Consider the following 20,156-nt stretch of genomic DNA (forward strand, 5'->3'; position numbering starts at 1 on the left):
CGCCTTCATCATCATTCCATCCTCATCACAACGCGCAAGTCGCATTCGGGCGTCAAATCAAAAGACCTGCACCAGGCCTCTCCGGATGCCACACGCCATTTATGTTCCACACATTTTATCATGTTTCATAATGTCCCCTCCCAGACCAAAATTAAGTGGAATATATGCTTGTGTATTAATGCCATTTTCATTTATTGAACAAGAAAACATGAAGTATGAACAATGAAAATCAGAAAATGCATGTTCCCACAGATGCATCCTTGGTTATGTTACTTGGGCAAACTGAACTTAAAAAAAACTGTCTGTGATTCCTCCTTTTTTTAATCGCTTGAGCTGTCTGTGAAAGCGCTGTAAGCCGGGTCCCGGCGACACATTCCTCTTGTATTCGTCTGGAAATACTGTTGGAACATAGGCTGGACTTAGTGGGTGTCCAGATCTTCCGTTTCTGATAAAATGCGCACTACACATTCTTGAGTGAGTCGTAGGTTGCCAAAGTGATCCATCATTGCTAAAAATTAAAACCAAAATTAAATTAAATCGGATCAATTGAACTTATTGCAAACATGAGCAGTACGTGTGTGTAGGCCCACTTACTTCGTTTGGTTAACTGCTTGTATCCATCGCCTCCTTAGGTCCACTTCTATCGCTTGTTTTGGAAAACAACAAAATTGTACTTCAGTTCCCGTATTTGCGTAAGTATTGGAACATCCGACAACACAACAATTGCGTTTACTTTATCTCCTGTTCTCTGCCATTATCATCACAGTAACTACACGCTCAGTAATAACATAACAGCTACTGCGAGTGTGCCTAACGTGTTGTTCTCCGCCCGGCCGCTAGAGCGACACGCATGGTGCCTAAAGAACATGCCCTGGATGCATTAGGGAAGCGAATTGCATCCCATCAGCCTCCATCAAGGACCCTTCAAGACCTTTGCATTGCCCTTTCGGAGGAATGGGATAGACTGCTGTCACAAGAGCTCTTGGACCATCTGATAGAGAGCATGCCACGTCGCTACAAAGCATGTGTGGCCGTTAGGGGTAACCATACACCCTATTAACAGCACATTTTGTTGTGGAAGACATGGTCAAGTTTTGTTTGTTGTGGTCAAAGGTGCACCTTAGCTATCAGAACCTTTCTGACCCTTTTTTTTTAGGACAAGTTGTGTGACATATGGTGTACGATTCAGCTTCGGTTTGTTTAACAATCCGTCTGACATTCCTATCAAGCAGTATGTCCTCATATAGTGATCATGCTCAACTTTTGGACTCTAGTGTAGTTTAAAAATGAATAATTCATAATGGAAGGTCACAAAAACCTTCAGAAATACAGCAGGATAACGTGATGTAACAGCTAAATTATTGTAAATAATTCAATGTAAAACTGGTGTAGAATAATTTCAGGATGAAGGATGCCACAACAGTATGCACTGCAATAGAAGTGGATTATTATAGAACTTACCAGCAGTACAGGACTCTTCTTTTACTTACCAACAAAAAAGCCATCTCTCTACTTAAGAAATTTATTTAACAATACACTCCACAATACAAGTCGACGAATTCTAAGGACAAGTAGAAATGACGAGACACTCATCTCCCAACATTACAGTCTATATCTTGCTCAATACTGTCCACTTTCAAGCCAACATATGCATTTGGAATATCACTGCAAAAAAGGTTATATGGTTGGCAATATACATTGTGGTAATGAAAAACGTTTAACAGTTGCAACAGAAGGTGATCTGAACTAACAGTATAAAAAGCCTAACTGGATATATGCAATGTTCAGCAGCAATAAAATTAGAGCACTGAGATATTAGATTCTGTCGCAACAAAAATCTTAAGCTTCCACTGGTTTGTAAAAAAAATGAAGGATGTACTTTCAATTCCTCTTAGAATTTCTAAACCCAATAATTGTGGCCACATGAAGTTATTTACTATACAGAGTGTGGTGGTAAACGCTCTTTACGCTGTCAACAGTTTAGAAAGTAGACCAACTTTCCAATACTTCAATGGGGAATATGTATTTAAACGTGCGATGTCCTGTTTAACGTACGATTACAGATTTTAACAGGATATCGAAAAGATGGTAGTCGGTCCTTCCCATCAGTTCAAAGTTATGACTGATATCAGTTCTCATGTACTTTAACACATCACTCTAGATCTGGAAGTTCTTCGTCATCCGAATCCGATTCCGCGTCAAGATCGTCAAAACTGGGTTTGTTGTCGCCGCCTCCACCGAGACCTCCCATCTGACGCATCATCTGTAAGAATACCAAACAAATCAGAAGCACAGAAAGCATGAAGAAAAAAAGAGAAGAATGTTTATAATTTGGATCTCCTCATTCAAGGCACTGACTAATTATTATCGTACACGACAAAACAGCGATTACGTCATTAACTTTAGTGTGTGGAACAAATGAAGGCATGTAATATGAAGGTTGGAACTTTAATAGTGGCAACACTACTGTAGAGACGCCATGCAACAGAACCTAATAACGTCGCTGATAGCACACGTTAGTTACATACCTACCTTACCTCAGAACACACAGACTCTCCATTTCCAATCACGCGCATGCGAACTGGCGAGAGGAACAAAGCCTTGTTTTAGCTGACGGTCTAAGGTAGTGCTGTCATGATGTTTTCGAAACAGGAACAGTGGAGTTGGATAAAGTTGAACGTGCCAGAAGTCATACAGCATGACACGTGTCATCAAGATCTTCACGAAATTTCCAGTGAATCTGCATTGCCTTACAGAAGTGACATGAGTAAAAGCCTTCCAACAAGGGACAACAAAATGTGGCAGACATGCGTCAGCCAGGTCATCCTAGTGTCAGTGAAGAAGTGCAGGCTCACTGGACACTCATCACACTAAGATTCGTGAGCTGGCCCGAGACATTAGTTTAGCGACTGTACTTCACATACTGGAGGAACGGCTGGGCATGAGAAAAAATTGCATCATGATGGGTTCCACATGATTTGAAGGAAACACAAAAGTGGTTATAAGACACTGCTTGTAACTACTTTTGACCGTTGTGAGTGCAACGGAGAAGCTTTCTTACGTGTATCATTACATTGGATGAGACATGGGCCAACTCGTACGAGCCACAACTGGAACCCCAATCGAACGGAGTTATTACGGGTCACCGCAAAGAACGAAACTTCATTGGAACCCCCAGCAGTGAATGACTATGATGGTGTTATCCTAACGCATTATGTTCCTCCATAGAAAACTGTCAACGTGCAGTATTACTGTTCAGTTTTGGAACACAACCTGTGACCAGAGAAAGAAGCGACAACACTTTCTGCAAAACTCACCCATCATTTTGCACAACAACGCTTAGCAGCATACTGTGCAAGCTGTGGTTGATTTGGTCAGTCGATGGGGGTGGGAATTGGCTGTACCATCCACCATATTCCCCGGACCTAAGCCCTTGTGACTTTGGATAGATTTCCAAGATGAAGCAACCACTTTGTGGCATTTGCTCTAGAACTGTTCCAGATATTTGTCAGGCAGTAGGCCGCTTCATTTGAACTATCAACACAACAAGCGCTGCTACAGGTACCCTACGACTTCCACATCGCTGACAATGGATTGTACACAATGATGGAGATTACTCTGAAGGACAATAAAGCTTTGTAACATTTATCTCTTTTGTATCAGTTTTAATTAAATAGTTGCCACCATTAAAGTTCCAACACTCATACATTACACTCCAAAACAACACACTTGCTGTTACACCAAATCCTAAATCCAGCGACCATCAAAAATCAAACTTTTGAGTGTTCTGAAAGAAAAATCTAAATGTCTGTAGAACCGCATAATGGAATTAATATCGATTTTTTGTACTAAGGCAGAATTCCTTTGATAAGGTGCATTCCGAAGCACGTTTCTGTTCATCAAAACCATGTGAATTCATGCTTCAGACATGAAAATAGTCATAATATGGTAACCTATCTCCAAATAATATGAATGGTGATACTTCATATCTATTTTCTATTATTTCACTGTCAATTTTTTATTACACTGGTCCAAAAAAAAAGTTTTGCATATACAAAAATTTAAGAATTTGTATGATCTCTTCCTGACTATGTGCTCATACATTTACTACTTGGTAGAGATTCTGATCAAATGGAGAAGTTGAGCTGATGGAGTACAGTTGAAAAGGAAGTAGCAACATAGCGAGAAATGAAGGCCATTAGGCCGCAAGTATTCTGAAAAGGACTCTAGGTAAGCTGGCCCATACAAATGTGATAGTGACAAACGTGCCCCACAGACAGATTTAACTGACTGGTCAATTGTGAATAAAGCTGTCAAGGACTCAAATGAGAAATTCAGGCAAATATGTACTTATTTAAAAAATGTTACACTATTAGACATCAGTAAATTAAACCGAACTTCTCGTACAAGGCATGGCATGCACTTCAATAGATTAGGGAACATCATTACAAGTTAAGATCAGGAAAAGACTGTCCTAGAACTACCTAGTCCGGGAAACATTTGTTAGATTCTAGACCCAATAACATTTCAATCCAGAATGTGAGTCTAGAATAAAATACCACTAATGGCTTGGAGGGTGGGAATAGGCAATTCAAAATAAACAAGTAATTTTAAATTCAATACAGGATGTTATGTTTATCTGTTTGGATGAACATTGGTGTAATAATGATGAACTTGAACTCAATATTGAAGATTATTATCTGACAAGTAAATACAGTCAGGTTAATAAAGAGCATGGGGCAGTTTGTATTTTTGCTTAGTCAGGAAATGAATGTAAAGAAAGGATCCTGAAATGCACAATTCTGAATTTGAATTTGAACTAATTTTAGTGGAACTTAAGCTTCCCTATGGTAAAAGGATAATTCTGTTTACCGTGTACCATTCACCGGATGCTGATGTGGAGATTTTCTTAGGAAAATTAGATCAAGTCCTTCATAACATTTTCGGTAGGAATAGCAACGGAGAAGTAATACTTTGTGGTAATTTTAACATTTTTTGGTGAAGAAAACCTTCCGTCAATATCACAACTACTGCATGTTCTCCAAAGCTGTAATCTAAAACAATTTTTACACCCAGCCGGGCAAATGCCGCCTCAGCTACAACGATAGACAACATTTGTATTAATTTCCATTGTTCTAAAATGCAAGCGTCCAATATAAATTTTGGATTATCAGATCATCATGCTCAAATTTTGCAACTAGAACAAACATTCAACCAAAATGAGGCAAGCACAATTAATTTGTTTTTTCTCTGCAGCTGCATGTGGCAGTTTCATTGAAAGTCTTAAACTTCAGACCTGGGGTCCAATAACATTTGGTCATAGCATTGACCAAAAACACAGAACCTTTTAAAGCATATTTTAATGCAATTTGAATTACATTTTCCAAAAAATCTTGCAGTAGTTAATGAAACTTAAAAAAAGCCAAAGGGTATACAGATCCCAAGTCAAAGATGTAAATTACTAAGTAGATAAGCACAGCAGAGTTGTGACCGGGTTTTTTGCAAGTATGTTAAAAACTACAAATCAGTCTATCGACGAGTTTTTAGGGCAGCCAAGATAATGCAAAATAACAAAGTTAAAGAGTCATGCAAAAAATCACAAACCATATGGAACGTAATCGAGAGAAAAACCAACAGACACGCAGTTGGAAATAAAGTTGCTGCCATAAAAAATGATAAGGGAATGATAAGGCTAATTATATAAATGATGATTTTCTATCCCTACAATACAAAACTTGAAAATGCAAATAAATCAGATGTATTACCAGAACTGCGAACCTTTGTGCAAAACTCTATGCAATTAACTCTAGTAACAGAATTGGAAGTTCTTAAAATCATAAGTCTTTGATGAATAAACCTTCCACAGGTGTAGACGAAATTCCCACAAAACTCATTTAAAAATGTGCTCCTTATCTGGTACAGCCTTTAACTTATCTCATCTATGAATCTTGAGCTGGCAGAAGTACTTTGTCTGCTTTATCGCACTCGACACAGTTGGTCGTAAATGCAAATAAATAATGATGAAACTGTGATAGGACTATTTCTTGACCTTTCAAAGGCATCCGATACTGGTGATCATGAAATATTGTTGCTCAAATTATATCAGACTGGAGTTAGAGGAATTGTTAACGACTGGTTTAGATCATACCTGGATAAAAGAACACAGTTTGTTGAAATTACACATTGTAACAGGGAAGGGCATACTGAGATATATCACTCTCAGGTAAAAAACATTGACTTAGGTATTCTGCAGGGTAGTATTTTGGGGTCTGTTCTTTTCTTGATCTATGTGAATGATCTTCCTCACAATAATCAAGTAGAAACTGCAGTTCTGTATGCTGATGATACAAACATAATTATTAATAATCCTGACCCTATGTCTATAGAAACTGCAGCAAATACAGTCCTGTCCAGGTTAGAATCATGGTTCAGGAAAAACAAATTAACATTGAACCTAAAAAAGACCCAATACATGGATTTGAAGGCATCTAACTACCATGACAAAACTGTAATAAAAAAAATAAAAAAAAATAAAAAAAAAAAACAAAAAACCTCCTTATATTAAATGCAAATGCAATACTGAAAATACGTTGACCACAAAACTTTTAAGCGTCCATATAGATGAAAATTTAAGATGGGACTGTCATATTAAGAAATAAGGAAGTATCTTGAGTTCTATTTGTTTTGCCTTAAAGATTTTGTCTAATAGTTGTAGTGAAGAATGTCAGAATAGCATATGCTGGATATTTCCATTCAGTCATCATTTATGCTACTGGTCTCTGGAGCTGCTACAAATCAAATCTTGGTGTTATTTTTCGAATACATAAACAAGCTATCAGAATTATATCGAGACGTTAACAGGTTAGATCATTGCAGACCTTTATTTAACAGTACCAAGCATAGCCTATACATCATGCAATGCATTGTACACGTGAAAAAAAAATTGATCACTTCAGAAATAATTTTGACAATCACAATTACCAGACGTTAGCAAGAAATAATATTTTTATCGAGCAAAAGAGTAAAACCATTGCCTTGAGACATGTAGACTGTTTGAATCAGATTGTATAATCAGCTTCCAAATAATATTGAAGATATTAGTCCCATCAATTCATTTACCAAAGCTTTAAAAAATCTGCTGAGTAGCTGCTTCTATTGTACAGAAGAATATATGATGAGATGCTGATAATGCTATTACTTATTAACTTGTAAACGTTCTTTGTATCTAGTATATAGTCTCAAAAATATGTCAATGTCACATTAATTATGTACGTATTCTTTTTTTTTGCTAGGGGCTTTACATCGCACCGACACAGATAGGTCTTACGGCGACGATGGGATAGGAAAGACCTAGGAGTTGGAAGGAATCGGCCGTGGCCTTAATTAAGGTACAGCCCTGGTGTGAAAATGGGAAACCACGGAAAACCATTTTCAGGGCTGCCGATAGTGGGATTCGAATCTACTATCTCCCGGATGCAAGCTGACAGCCGCGAGCCTCTACGCGCACGGCCAACTCGCCCGGTGTACGTATTATTAATACCACTCATTTTTGTCTTGTAAATATTGGTTATTAATATTATTTAAAAAATTAAGATGTGCTGTCCTAACATTGAAGTATTTGGTATTTGTTTTTGAAAAAGAAAAAACATTCCGGGCAGAATCACGTCTATGCTACAGCCGCTGGATGTCTGCGTAAACCGTCCATTTAAAGCAGCCTTGAAACAGCTCTATACAGAATGGATAGCGGCTGATAATCACACACTGATGCCAACTGGTCGCATTCAGTGTTCGGAAGTTCAGCTGCTGTGTTCGTGGATTTTGACAGCATGGAATCGTATCCCTGGAGACCTCATACGGAAGAGCTTCAGAAAATGTAGCATTTCTAATGTTATGGATGGCAGCAATGACAACATTTTGTGGGAAGGTGATGGTGATGAAAGTTCCAAAGTTGGTACTGACGATGATCTTGTTGGATATCGTTCTGGAAATGTTTTGTTCACTTTTATTTGTATTTTCTTATCATTTGATGTGTGTTAATAAAGACTGTAAATAATTTTGACTTCACTTTTTTTTTTTAAATTTTGTTCTTTCAAAATAAGAGTGCGGGTCTTATTCGGTGGCGGGTGGTGTTCAAGAGTATACGGTATTCCTCCACAAGAGACACCGCTTAATCATAAACTTCATTCAAAGTTAAATGAATTTTTCAGTGACCTTATTGTTCACTTTGTGAGAGCATCCTCTGTTCCAGAGTCCGATACTAATTTGCTTGATGTGAAATTTAGTTCTGCTAAGTTACAGAAAAGTAACAGTGAGTTGGTCATTGGGGCAAACACAAGGGCTTACATAAGGGCAATTTCTCTAGATGAAACTATTGAAAAACTGTTATTCCGATGTGGGACTGTTCTATACAAAAACATGCGAGTACATTGTCAACAAATGGCCAATTATGGATAAGTTTCTCGAGCATGCTGAAGTTGCTGATATTTTCCAGAGGAAATACACGAGTTTATCAGTAGAATTTATGATTGACTGGTTTCCTAAAATTCTGTCATCAGAAGAAATTGATTCTTTGGAAACCAAGTTCAGTAGTTTCTAATTTGATGGATTCGCTTTGACAAGGATGAAAGGGCCGAGAGACTTTGGTTCAAAATATCGAAGATCACTGATGCTTCAGGTATGAGGAAGTACCCTTCACTGAGTAAGCTAATGATGGCTATTCTTCTAGTACCCCATAGCAATGCTCCAGTGGAAAGAGTTTTTAGTTTGGTGAGGAAGAACACGACTGAATTCCGTACTAATATGAACACCGAACTGTTAAGTGCTCTGTTAGTGCAGAGGATGCACATGATATCAAAAGAAAAAAAGCATGTCACCAGTGTACCGTTACGAAACAGGAACTACAAGCTGCTTAGCAAAAGAAATGATCCTTCAACCTCCACTCACATATGTACTGCAGATCACCTGTTACTCTAGCAGGTAAGAATAATACACTGTTCATATGCCAGTTTTAAAATATGTTACATCTAGTTAAACTGTATGTTGTTCATTGATTTTTCAATGATGTGTAAGTTAGTGAGATTAAAAAAAAAAAAAAAAAAAAAATATATATATATATCCATGGTCACCCCCCCCCCCCCCCGGTGCGTTAACGGCTGCATTACTAATTGCCTTTCTTGGGATTTTATCACGTACAACCTGGAAATGTAAATGGTGGTCATTTTGGGCGGAGATTATGGATGCCATCGTACATCACCGATACCAATTCGAGGGATGTTAACTGCCCAGCAGTATACCAATGACATTCCTCCACCATCTGTATGGTGTGAATTCATTTTCATGAACAAGTCGAGGCGAATCAGTGAGAAACTTCATGAAAGAGGAGGGTAGAAGCCATATGGGACAAGCTGACAACAGCTGCTTGAGAGAGAGAACGTTCATTATTAAAGTTTGTGTTAGATATTGGAAGAAAAACATTTCAGTTCGTTACATTTTCAGGTTGTATGTTTGCAATACACGAAACAAAATTCTGAGACCATCAATGACAACCATCCTTCATATTACAAACTTTTTTTTTCAATGTTTATAAGGAATCTGTGAACCAACTTATTTCCAGTTGAAATATCTCTCTTCTGGAGGGAATATAAGAAAGAAAGAAAGAAAGGAAGAAAGAAAGAAAGAAAGAAAGAAAGAAAGAAAGAAAGAAAGAAAGAAAGGAGTGAACTACCGATCATCTTAAGTTCCAGTACAACACTAAGATCATCAGCCCTGAGCAAAAGGGCAAGCGATGGGGAAAAGTAAACAGATTGGCTCCTCCATCACCAAACTGTGGTTGCCAAAGAACAAGTTAACAAGACAAGAAAGTGGAAGCAATATCAAAGCTCTCTGACGGATTCATCCACTACCCAGACTACATACCTCTTCCAGATCTTCTGACTGCCCAACTTCATCTTCACTGTCATCTTCATCTTTCCACTTATTGAAGTCCACCTTTAGCCAATGATACTTCTTCTTGTCTTTCATTAGTTGTGGCCAATAAGGGCTGCCCTCCTCCTTCTTCTTAAGTATGAGCTCGATATTTCTATCTCTGACAAACTTGAGAGATTTCTGTAAATATATCAAAACGACCATCAATAGCACACAAACATCTACCTTTTAAGATACAGTAGAACCCCTATTTAACGTTTTTATAGGGATCTGATATTTTTAACCTTAAATGGGGATTTACCATACACTGAGGTTATAGTAGAAAGCACACCTTTTCCAGAGACCTTTGCCTGTATTATATATCTTTTCATGAGAGTTTAATCCTGATGTAAACAAATGGGCGGAGCACGTTGCCTTTGTACGTGGACGGAGATGCAGATGATTGGAGAAGCAACCGTCGCACTCACTTCACTGCATGCGAGCTCGTGGCATTAGTTTTATTTAATGTTTATTACATTTAGAGAGTTTGGGAGAGTACATAATCAAATGGTTGTCATATATACCGGCATATATGAAATGAAAAATCAACAGCCTGTTTCCAGTCATTCGACTGGGTCAGAAATGTAATGAAGCCCCCATCTAGCGGCGAGGATAGGAAATGTGCCAGCAGCCAAAGCCTGTCGCATTCCTCTGAGGCAATGATAAATGACTGACAGATGAAATGAAATAATGGAGTGTGTTGCTGGAATGAAAGAGGGAAAACCGTAGTACCTGGAGAAAAACCTGTCCTGCCTCCGCTTTGTCCAGCACAAATCTCACATGGAGTGACCAGGATTTGAACCACGGAGGCCGGTGCGCAACCACCTGAGCTACGGAGGCTCACCGGCATATATGTTTTTTAAATATAAAATTATGATTAAACAATGAGAAACGAAGGCACAAGGCATGGTGTAATACAGGAAGTCTTTTCGTAGTGAGGGAAAGTCCCAAGCTGTACAGCGTGGAGATAAGGTGTTGCATCTTGCAGCAGCAGTCAGTGTCAATATTTATAGTGAGAGAAATGAAGCAAGAGGTAGGACCATCACGTGTAGTGAAGCAGAATACCGCTCAGAAGTGACCATAGGCAGTGCATTGTGAATGTGCTCAATAAACTAAGTGAACAGAATCCAGGCTTAGTCGTTTATTCAGAAGTTCAGATCTTCGCACTGTTATCGTATGTGATGCGCAGCCCTGCACGCCCGAACACAAGACATTGACGAGATGGAGGTCGGTACTACACGCTCAGCGAATCACAACTCTTTTTTGGGGGGGAGGCGTGGACATAACATGTTTACATCAGGATTAAACTCTCCTGAAAAGACATAGAACATAAATTGTACCATCACACATTATATACTGTACCAGGTGTGCTTATGGCCTGGCACATCATATTTATAATTCATTATTTGTTAAAGAACCGCTATGCTTTAATATTTGAAACAGCCTTACCAACGAATGTTCTCGACTCAGCTGCTTGCTGCAGGAGTGAGACAGCACGATGTTACGGAGCGAGGAACTGGCTGAGTGACGTAATCGCCACCCTTGTAGAATGGTCTAGAAACATTTTAATATCTACCAATGGCTTGAGTTACAGAAATATGAGCTACACCAGTGTGAAGCCCGCATTATAAAGGGTAGTAGCCAAAATCTGAAGTCAATCTATCCAGCAATTTTGGAGATATTAAGGTGGGAATGAAACCACTTTTCCTTCGCTTGGAGCAGGAGCTAGCCAGTCCACCACAGGTATATAAGGTCAACGACTTGCCGTGTATAATCAGTTGAAATCTACAACTCAACCATGCAAGGCGACAATACTGTCGTGTCGCGCTACGCGAAGTCTGAGTGAAAGCCGTGCAGAAATACTTAGAAAGTTCGCCGTACGAGAACATGATACTTGGAAATATTTCCTACAACCTGTTTTCCAGTCATTTGACCAGGTCAGGAATGTAATGAATGAAAGATATATAGGCTGTTATTACAATGGGGTCGCCACTCCCAAGGTGATTTAGTAATGAGTGATGAATGCTATGAAATGATAATGGAGAGTGTTGCTGGAATGAAAGATGACAGGGAAAACCACAGTACCCGGAGAAAAACCTGTCCCGCCTCCGCTTTGACCAGCACAAATCTCATATGGAGTGACCGGGATTTGAACCACGGTATCCAGAGGGGAGAGGCCGACGCGCTGCCGCCTGAGCCACGGAGGCCCACATAACTAAAGATATACAGTATTAAATTTCCAATCATGTATGTCTTATACATTGTTACCGTACCGGCTATTATCACAGAGATATTCATGAATTTGGATTTTTCTTACCAAGTCCATATCAGCGCCGAGTCGCAAGAAAATAGGTAAACAGAATTTAATGAAAATCGGTCTGTAAAGTCTGAGAATAAGAACTACAGTCTACACTATGAATAATTTTAGAAGACGCCGTAATACGACAAAGTTGAAAGAAAATGAAATGTGAAGGCCTACAATACAGAAAGCTCATGAAATTGATCAACAATAACATTGACCATCGTTTGTTGTGATGTGTTTTGTTTTTCTGTTCCATTCATCTCTGATAGGATTACTGTTACGTACCGAGTATTTTATTAAAATTTGTCTTACGTTGCACCGGCAGATAGGTCTTATGGTGACAACGGGATAGGAAAGGGCTAGGAGTGTGACGGAAGCAGCCTTGGCCTTAATTAAGGTACAACCAAAGCATTTGTGTGGTGTGAAAATGGGATACCACAGAATACCATCTTCAGGGCTGCCGACAGTGGGGTTCGAATCCACTATTTCCTGGATGCAAGCTCTCAGTTGCGCGCCCCTAATCACACGGCCAACTTGCCCGGTCGTACCGAGTGTAACAGCGTGCCTGAATATTTGCGGGAAGTAGCTGGGATTTAGATAACTTTCTTCTTTAGCATGCCGTTCCTCTGGTTCATAAATATTCTGATGCTACTGGTACGTAACGCATGGGTTCATCAAAGCATTCAAGCTATGCAATCCCTACTCTGAGGCACTGATTGGAATGAGCAGAGTGCATATTTAACGGAATAAAGACAGAAGTGTTTACGGCTGTCTGTGGCCTGGTCATTCCAGCTCTGGAACGTTGGACTGTCAGATCGGCACCGTAGTACTGTTCATTAAAGGTGAGAAAAGGTGCAGTTTTTCATTTGATCGAGTATTTTATTTGATAACATTGCCTTTAATCGCTACTTTCCTACTGACGTTTTTGTAATGACCTATGTTGACTTCAGTTAGAAAAACAACAAAGTCAGTTTTTCTGAAAATCCCGTAGCGAAGCACGGGTACATCAGCTAGTGAGCAACTAAAACGGACTTTATGTACCGTAGGCCTAAAAGTCGTGTTTACCATTGTTCGCCTTTTTACGTTTAGAAATACTGCCTTCCTATAAAAATAGCCAGTATAACTTAAATACATTCTATGTTTGTTAAATAATATTACAGAATGTTTACACGTACAATTTATAGCTCTTTATAACCTAGAAGTCATGTGTTCGCTGCCCAAAATTTTGAGGGCATATTGGACCCCATTTATTATTTTTGGCTGTAAAAGTGGGGGGAAAAGGGGGTCTAATACGCGAGTAAATACGGTAGTTTAAGAGTCTGAGAAAACCAGAAACGGCAATGACCATATTCCGCCTGAAAATCGCACCAATTATGACCTACGATTAGGGGTGATATGAAAGAGTCTAAACAAGGAAAATCTAGAAGACACAGAAAAAATCAAAGCTCGCTTCCTGAAGAGAGTTCTAAGGGTCGGTTGCATAAAAATCGCTAACTGTAGTTCAGTTTTGATCGAAGATCGGAAATGAACTTCGTTCTTTTCTCTGTGTGAGTTCTGTAACACTAATCTGAGATCACTGAACCAAGTTCAGTTTTGATCTAAGGTCGACAAAACAGAGTTGACAACATCGCTAAACAAGAGAGATAATTGCGATTGTATCAAATCGAGTTGTATCGAACATGCGATTTAGATAGAAACGATCGACAATTCTCGACGCCATTCGACATTCATTTGTCTGCGATACGTGAACAAAGCCGCAAAATGGAGAAGAAAGATGAGTAACAAGAAGACGCGTACTGCAAATTTTAAGAAAGAGGAAAAAGATATGTCCTCCTTACTTCACCCTCCTCAGCAGGGATCTTGATGAATTGAGGTTTTAGAGCTGCAATCTCTCTAGTGACTTTGTGTATAGTCCTACTTGCAGTTCCTTTATTTACATTGAATAAATCTCCAATTACTATTTGGAAGCTTCCAGTTGCATAAAATCTTTAGTGTGAGAAGGATCATGAACATTGGATTCAGTGCATGATTTCGTTTAGTTTGTGTTCTTAATTGTAGATGTAATCTTTGTTCTAGTTCTTCAACTACACGTTTTCCTAATCGAAACCGTATTTTAAATTGTCGATCATTTAGTTCTAAGAAGGGATTCCTTCTATGTTGAAACACGCGAGGAGCTCTTTGGAGTTCAAACTCTCCATTCTCGGATGAAACGTCAGAGTAATCGGAAAATAGCATAACCTATAGGCCCTAAGCATAAAACAGTGGAGAACAAACAACTTGTTAATAGTAGGATTATTGTTCAAATAATTACAATTAGCATTAGGCCTACTTATCATTTTACTTTAATCAACAGTAGGCCTATTTATTATTTTTCTTTGTTATTATGTCAGACACCAAAACAGATTTATTTCTCACAAAAATAATAATTATATTCCTTCTGCTGAACTTAGTTCAACGAGGTTAATCTGAGAAAATTCACCAGTCAGATTTGATCTTCCATCAAGAAGACATGATCTTGGATTAATGTCTATACAACCAAAATTCTAAGTTCAGCTTGACTGGAGATCAGTTTCGGGTGGTTGAACTCAGATTAACTTTTATGCAACCGGCCCTAAGTCTATCAAAGTACACACCCTCACACCTCACCTACGTGCTAACAAAGGAACAGTTCTTCGTAGAAGAACTTCGCCTGGACCTGCTCCTGCCAGCCACCAAAGCCTACAAACATCTAAGAAAACTCACCAAGAAGAAACAGGAGATATGGCCAGAGTTCTTTGCTATGGATGCAAATTCTCAAGAACGAACAGTAAATAATAAAATTCTGTACAATTATGGAATGTAAAAATATAGAAACACCCTAGGTCAAGGGTGAGCGCAGTGCTCTTTCTTAGTGCACTGTTGACGATGTCTTGCTGCTTCCGGTCAACAATGCCACACACTTGCCATCACTCAACTCCTGGAACCATCAGCTACACAGTGATTCAAAAGTTCACCTGCATTTAATTTCATATTATAAGAGAAAAATATCAGAAGGTGAACGCTGCACCCACCCCTTGACCAACGAAAAGTTATAACCACTCTTTATTCAACAGACAGGCCAAACACCAAGGAGTTTCCTGATGTTTGGATCAAATGCTATTATATCAATGTGACTAGTGTTGCCCGTGTCCAACACTCTATGAACTACTTCATACATGGCCAAACCAAGATCTTTCAAGCTGGTAGTTATCCAGAATGTAACTACCTCAGCACTGCTCCACCCAGATAAAAAAATGTCAATATTAAAGGCCTCTACATTTGTCCATCCCTTACATTTCCATTCCAAACAACACGAGCGAAACTTAATCCATGTATATTCCTTGAAGATGCAGATAGAATGATTCAAAGCTCTCAAAGAAATTCTAAGTTTATCGGCCAACACACCTGATACAATGATTTATAGTTCCACAAAATTAAAAGGTCTCTGTCTTCCAAGCGATGTGGGAAGCTATCATTCAGCAGATCAATGGACTTAAATGTTACCAACAACATAAAAACTAAAAACTTAGAGAATCCATATATCTAAAACAAGCATATCAACTACACAATGAGAGCATCCAATGCCTCCAAGGTCTCGATCTGACAATGAATGGCAGTCTGATGCAGAAAGGTCTGAGATATACTGAGAAATAGAAAACTTGACAAGTGGTACAATCTTCCCCTTCTGATATGAAAGCATCCAATCACTTAAACACCTTTGTCCGATTACCAAATACCAGTAAAACATATCACTCACCTCAGGGTCTATTTCCTTGTACAGTTGCATTGTGACTTCATGAGGTTTCTTTTCAGTTCCACCAACTCCCTTGAAGAAAACTTTGTCATTTTCTATTTTGATTTCTGGATTCTTACAATCCTCCAAGCATATCGTGAGGAAGATAACATTAGGTCTCTGAGCCCACATCACTGGTGGAGGCACAGCCCTAAAACAGAGGAGTTCCGTAAAAATATAAAAATGACACATACAAAACAACAACAACAAAAAACAATGAAGAGCCAAGCCATGAAAACTGATGTTGAATTCCATGGGACATGTACTCCAGTTGATATGAACCTTCATATCAGGTGGTTCAACTCCGTAAATTACAAATTAAATACTGTAGTTAATGTTGAAGTAACTATGTTACAGATTACAAATGGTCCTCACAGAACTCAAATATTCAACCCGTCATTAATTAACAATAATTTTATTTCTGTAATCAAAATTATCAGTTAAGAGAACAGATACGACAATTTTAAAATGTGCGTTCACAATTATTAAATGACATGGTATTTTGGGGGATATTAGGTCATATTACAAATATTACATGCTGAAGAGTACCAAGGTACTCCCCACGGCCCTGTTTCATAAAACATTTTTCACTAATATTATTCCTGAGAAACCAACATACATTACATACAAACATTATCATTATAGACTGTAATGCCTTTCAGCGTTCAATCTGCAAGCCTCTGAGTTTACTTAACGTCGCCACAATCCTCGATTTGCAACTAGTGTTGTGGCCTCATTTAGTTCTATATCTCTTATCTTTAAATTGTCAGAAACCACGTTTAACCATCGTCGTCTTGGTCTACCTCTACTTCGTCTTACCCTCCATAACTGAGTCCATTATTCTCCTAGGTAACCTATCCTCCTCCATTCGCCTCACATGACCCCACCACTGAAGCCGGTTTAAGCGTACAGCTTGTGATAGTACATATATCACACCCTCGCACTATATGTAGAAGTGAGAGATATTGTCAGTATTTGATTTGTTGTTATTATTATCATCATCATCATCATCAGTATTTCATTTGTATATTTTGTCATTTATATTTGTAAGCTGGGAGATATCCACATATGTAGGTATGAGTAATTTGTTTTGGACTGGGAAAACATTGCTATATTGGACTCTGATAATTTGGATGACTGATGAGGGCATCCCAGTCTGATGAGTTGGACTTGTTTTTGTACTAGGAAAGTTCTATGAATCATGTAAAACACCAGAGAGTTTGTTTTTGTCTTGAGACCAAGAAGTAGTTCAGGGCATGGTCTTGACAAGAGGATCTATCATGACTGGCTGGCAAGGATCAATCCAAACGTATCATGTGAGAGGAAGGGGAATACCGAAGTCTTTATATACTTCGAGATCACAGCTGAAGGGAATTTTTGGACAAGGACGAGCTGACTGTTGTAGCGGAAGGACATACGTGCCTCTCGCTCCGCTGTCTCTTCTTTCACCGAGACCGTCAGAGAACATCGAGTGGATACACTATCTGTCCCAGCCGGTTATCGCTTCTTGGTACCTAGGGTTAGATAAAGAATCTGTGGCCCAGGAACCCGCTTAACGGATAATCCTGCGTCCACTAACTCGCATTAGAATGTCCCTACACGAACACACACGGGACCAGGCTTGCTTTTCCAGAAAGAGCAATGATACGCTTAGTAAAGAGCAATTTGTCGGCAAGCCTGGAACCATACAGACAACCAGCAACGAGCTTCAAGAACTGACGGAGAGTGAGGAGCTGTTGTTATCACGGCACTCTGACCACTCTACGGCCGTCAATTCATCAGCGGAGGGCAAAGCGCAGTAATCACAGCGCCGCCCCCCGCCAATTACTCCCATCGGCAATATATTATTCTTTAGTAGTAATGTATTGAATATGTCAGTAGAGTTCAATGCTACAAGCGCGCATAGCGTCTCGCTACCGGCCCTCGCTCAGGTAAGTGACCCGGCCGAGCGAGAGCTGGGGGTAACTCACCGCCTAGTGTGCTCCGTGAGCGGGAAACGACAAGTGTTAGAGGAGCTGGGAGCAGACTACACACATGACTCACAGCAAGTAAACCTAATGTCTGACGTTTACCTGACGGGGTGCACTATGCGGAACTATGAGCGCACTACCACCACTAATACTGCCACCACCACGACATCTCCGATCACCACCGTCAGCACAAGCCAGCTCGCACATACCAGTGGAGCCGCTTCCCACTTGGTCGGCCAGCCACAGGGCTGACCCCGAACTAAGAGCAGGTGAAGCCTGGAAGCTGAGCTGGAGTGCGTGACGATGTGTAAGGGCGAACAGGAACCGGGGCTAAGCCCCGACGTGCTGGAACCCGAACGCGGGAAGGAACAGTCTATGGCTCCGCCGAGCCAGCGACTGTGGAGCAACACCAACATAAACTGGAGGCCACCTCTCCGCCCAACATGAACCGAACCCTCAAACCCTACCCAGTGGTCAGCATGCCGGACGCCGGGAAAACGGGACCCAGTTCCGCCAACCCGAGCGCAGAGGCAACAGCGCACAAGGGAAGGAGAGAGAGGAAGAGACGAACTCGGCGGATGGCGCTAAATAAAGTCCAACCCCCACCCGTGCAAACGAGAAACTCGGACTCGGACGAAGCTCCACTGGTGATTGACCTTTCAGGTACATCCCGGGAGACTGATGCTGAAAGTTCTGAGGGAGAGGGACTCAGTGAGCGCGGGGTGATCGAGCCCAAGGTCCCAGCCACCCAGCCGGGAAACCAGGGTGACGGCTTCAGGGAGGCAAAAAGGAGGAAGAGGGGGAGGGGGAAGGCAAAATAGCCCAGCCCCTGAGCCGCAAGGCCCAGAAAGGTGGGACACATAAGTACCAGAGTCGATAGTAGCACCGAAACATCTATCGGCTCAACCCAGACCCAGCACACCACACACAAGAGGCAGACTCGCCAGAGCCCACCTCAACCACCACAACACACGAAACCAACCACCCGTAAGCGGTCAACCCCCCCACCTCTTACGGTATACACGACCAACACCAAGACACTTGAAATGGAGCTCCTCACAAAGTTACCGCATTACCAGAGAAAATACTACTTCTCCAGGCCGAGAGTTGATGCACACGAAGCGATCCGGCTGCACATGCAAAGCTTTGAGAGCTACGAAATTGCTATCGGAGTGCTGAAAGGGCTAAATAATTTTGTAAAGGTATTGCCCAACAGCACTATGAAGCGGTTCGTAGTGAGGACCCCCATTAACGGAAGCAATGCAGACGAAATCCAGCTTGCATTGAAAGCACAGGATATCCCCGCTTTCTCCGTGGTGCGGATGCGCGCAGGGAATAGGCCAGCCAAGGGCAATCTATTCCTTGTTGCCGTGGCGGACGCCCCAGAAGCGGACAATCTGCGGAAAATGCGGATGCTCGCGAAGATGCTGGTATCGGTCGAGCTGTACTGGCCCCCAATGTGGAGTGTGTCAGAAGCATGGCCATCCAGGGGCGGCATGCCGATCAGAGCCCAGATGCCACAGATGCGCCGCCTCCACTTGTCACGCGACTGCCCCCACGGCAATGACCCCGCGTACTCTAAGTGCGCCAACTGCGGGAGAAAACACGCGGCTAATTTTAAGGAGTGTCCCAGCCGCAGGGACTTCTAAGCCACCTATCAAGGTAAAGGGCCTAAGGGTGACAAGCGTGGCAACCCTAAAGCCCAAGCAGGCCCTTCAGGCTCAAGCGCATCATGCAAAAAGTATCCACGCCCTTCAGGCAAAAAGGACCCTTTCCTTCTGGCCCTTCAGGCACAAAGGCCAAAACCAAGGCCCTTCAGGCACGCAGCGCCAATCAGGCGAAGACATTTTAAATTTTAAGCTCGTACGGACGGAGGGTAAACACAACCCTGGGCCCTCGGCCCAACCAGCCCCCACCACCGTCCAAGCTAATACCACAGGCAACATCAACAAGAAGGCCCAGCCCCATGTAAAGAAACAAAGGCAGGTTAAGCCCACACGAGTTCCCACCGAGCTACGTGAGGGCCCGCCCGAGGCCAGCTCCACCCCCCACAAGATACCTGCCAACAGCAAACTGGCATCCGCACTACCCCTCCCAACGCCCTCCCCCA

General features: G+C 41.0%; 1 protein-coding gene across 2 annotated transcripts in view; it reads right to left on the reverse strand.

Moving 5' to 3' along the window:
• Positions 1-1,508: 1,508 nt before the first annotated feature.
• p23 overlaps positions 1,509-20,156 on the reverse strand; it is a 58,559-nt gene continuing 39,911 nt past the window's right edge. For both annotated transcript variants that reach the window (XM_067138725.2, XM_067138726.2), the window contains exons 2-4: positions 16,041-16,227; positions 9,916-10,104; positions 1,509-2,263 (exon numbers count right to left, since the gene is read on the reverse strand). In XM_067138725.2, the coding sequence (XP_066994826.1) occupies positions 2,153-2,263; positions 9,916-10,104; positions 16,041-16,227 (487 nt within the window). In that variant the 3' untranslated portion in view covers positions 1,509-2,152. The remainder of the gene's footprint in view (positions 2,264-9,915; positions 10,105-16,040; positions 16,228-20,156) is intronic.

Source organism: Anabrus simplex, chromosome 1 (genome assembly GCF_040414725.1).
Source record: "Anabrus simplex isolate iqAnaSimp1 chromosome 1, ASM4041472v1, whole genome shotgun sequence".
Classification (NCBI taxonomy): Eukaryota; Metazoa; Arthropoda; class Insecta; order Orthoptera; family Tettigoniidae; genus Anabrus; species Anabrus simplex.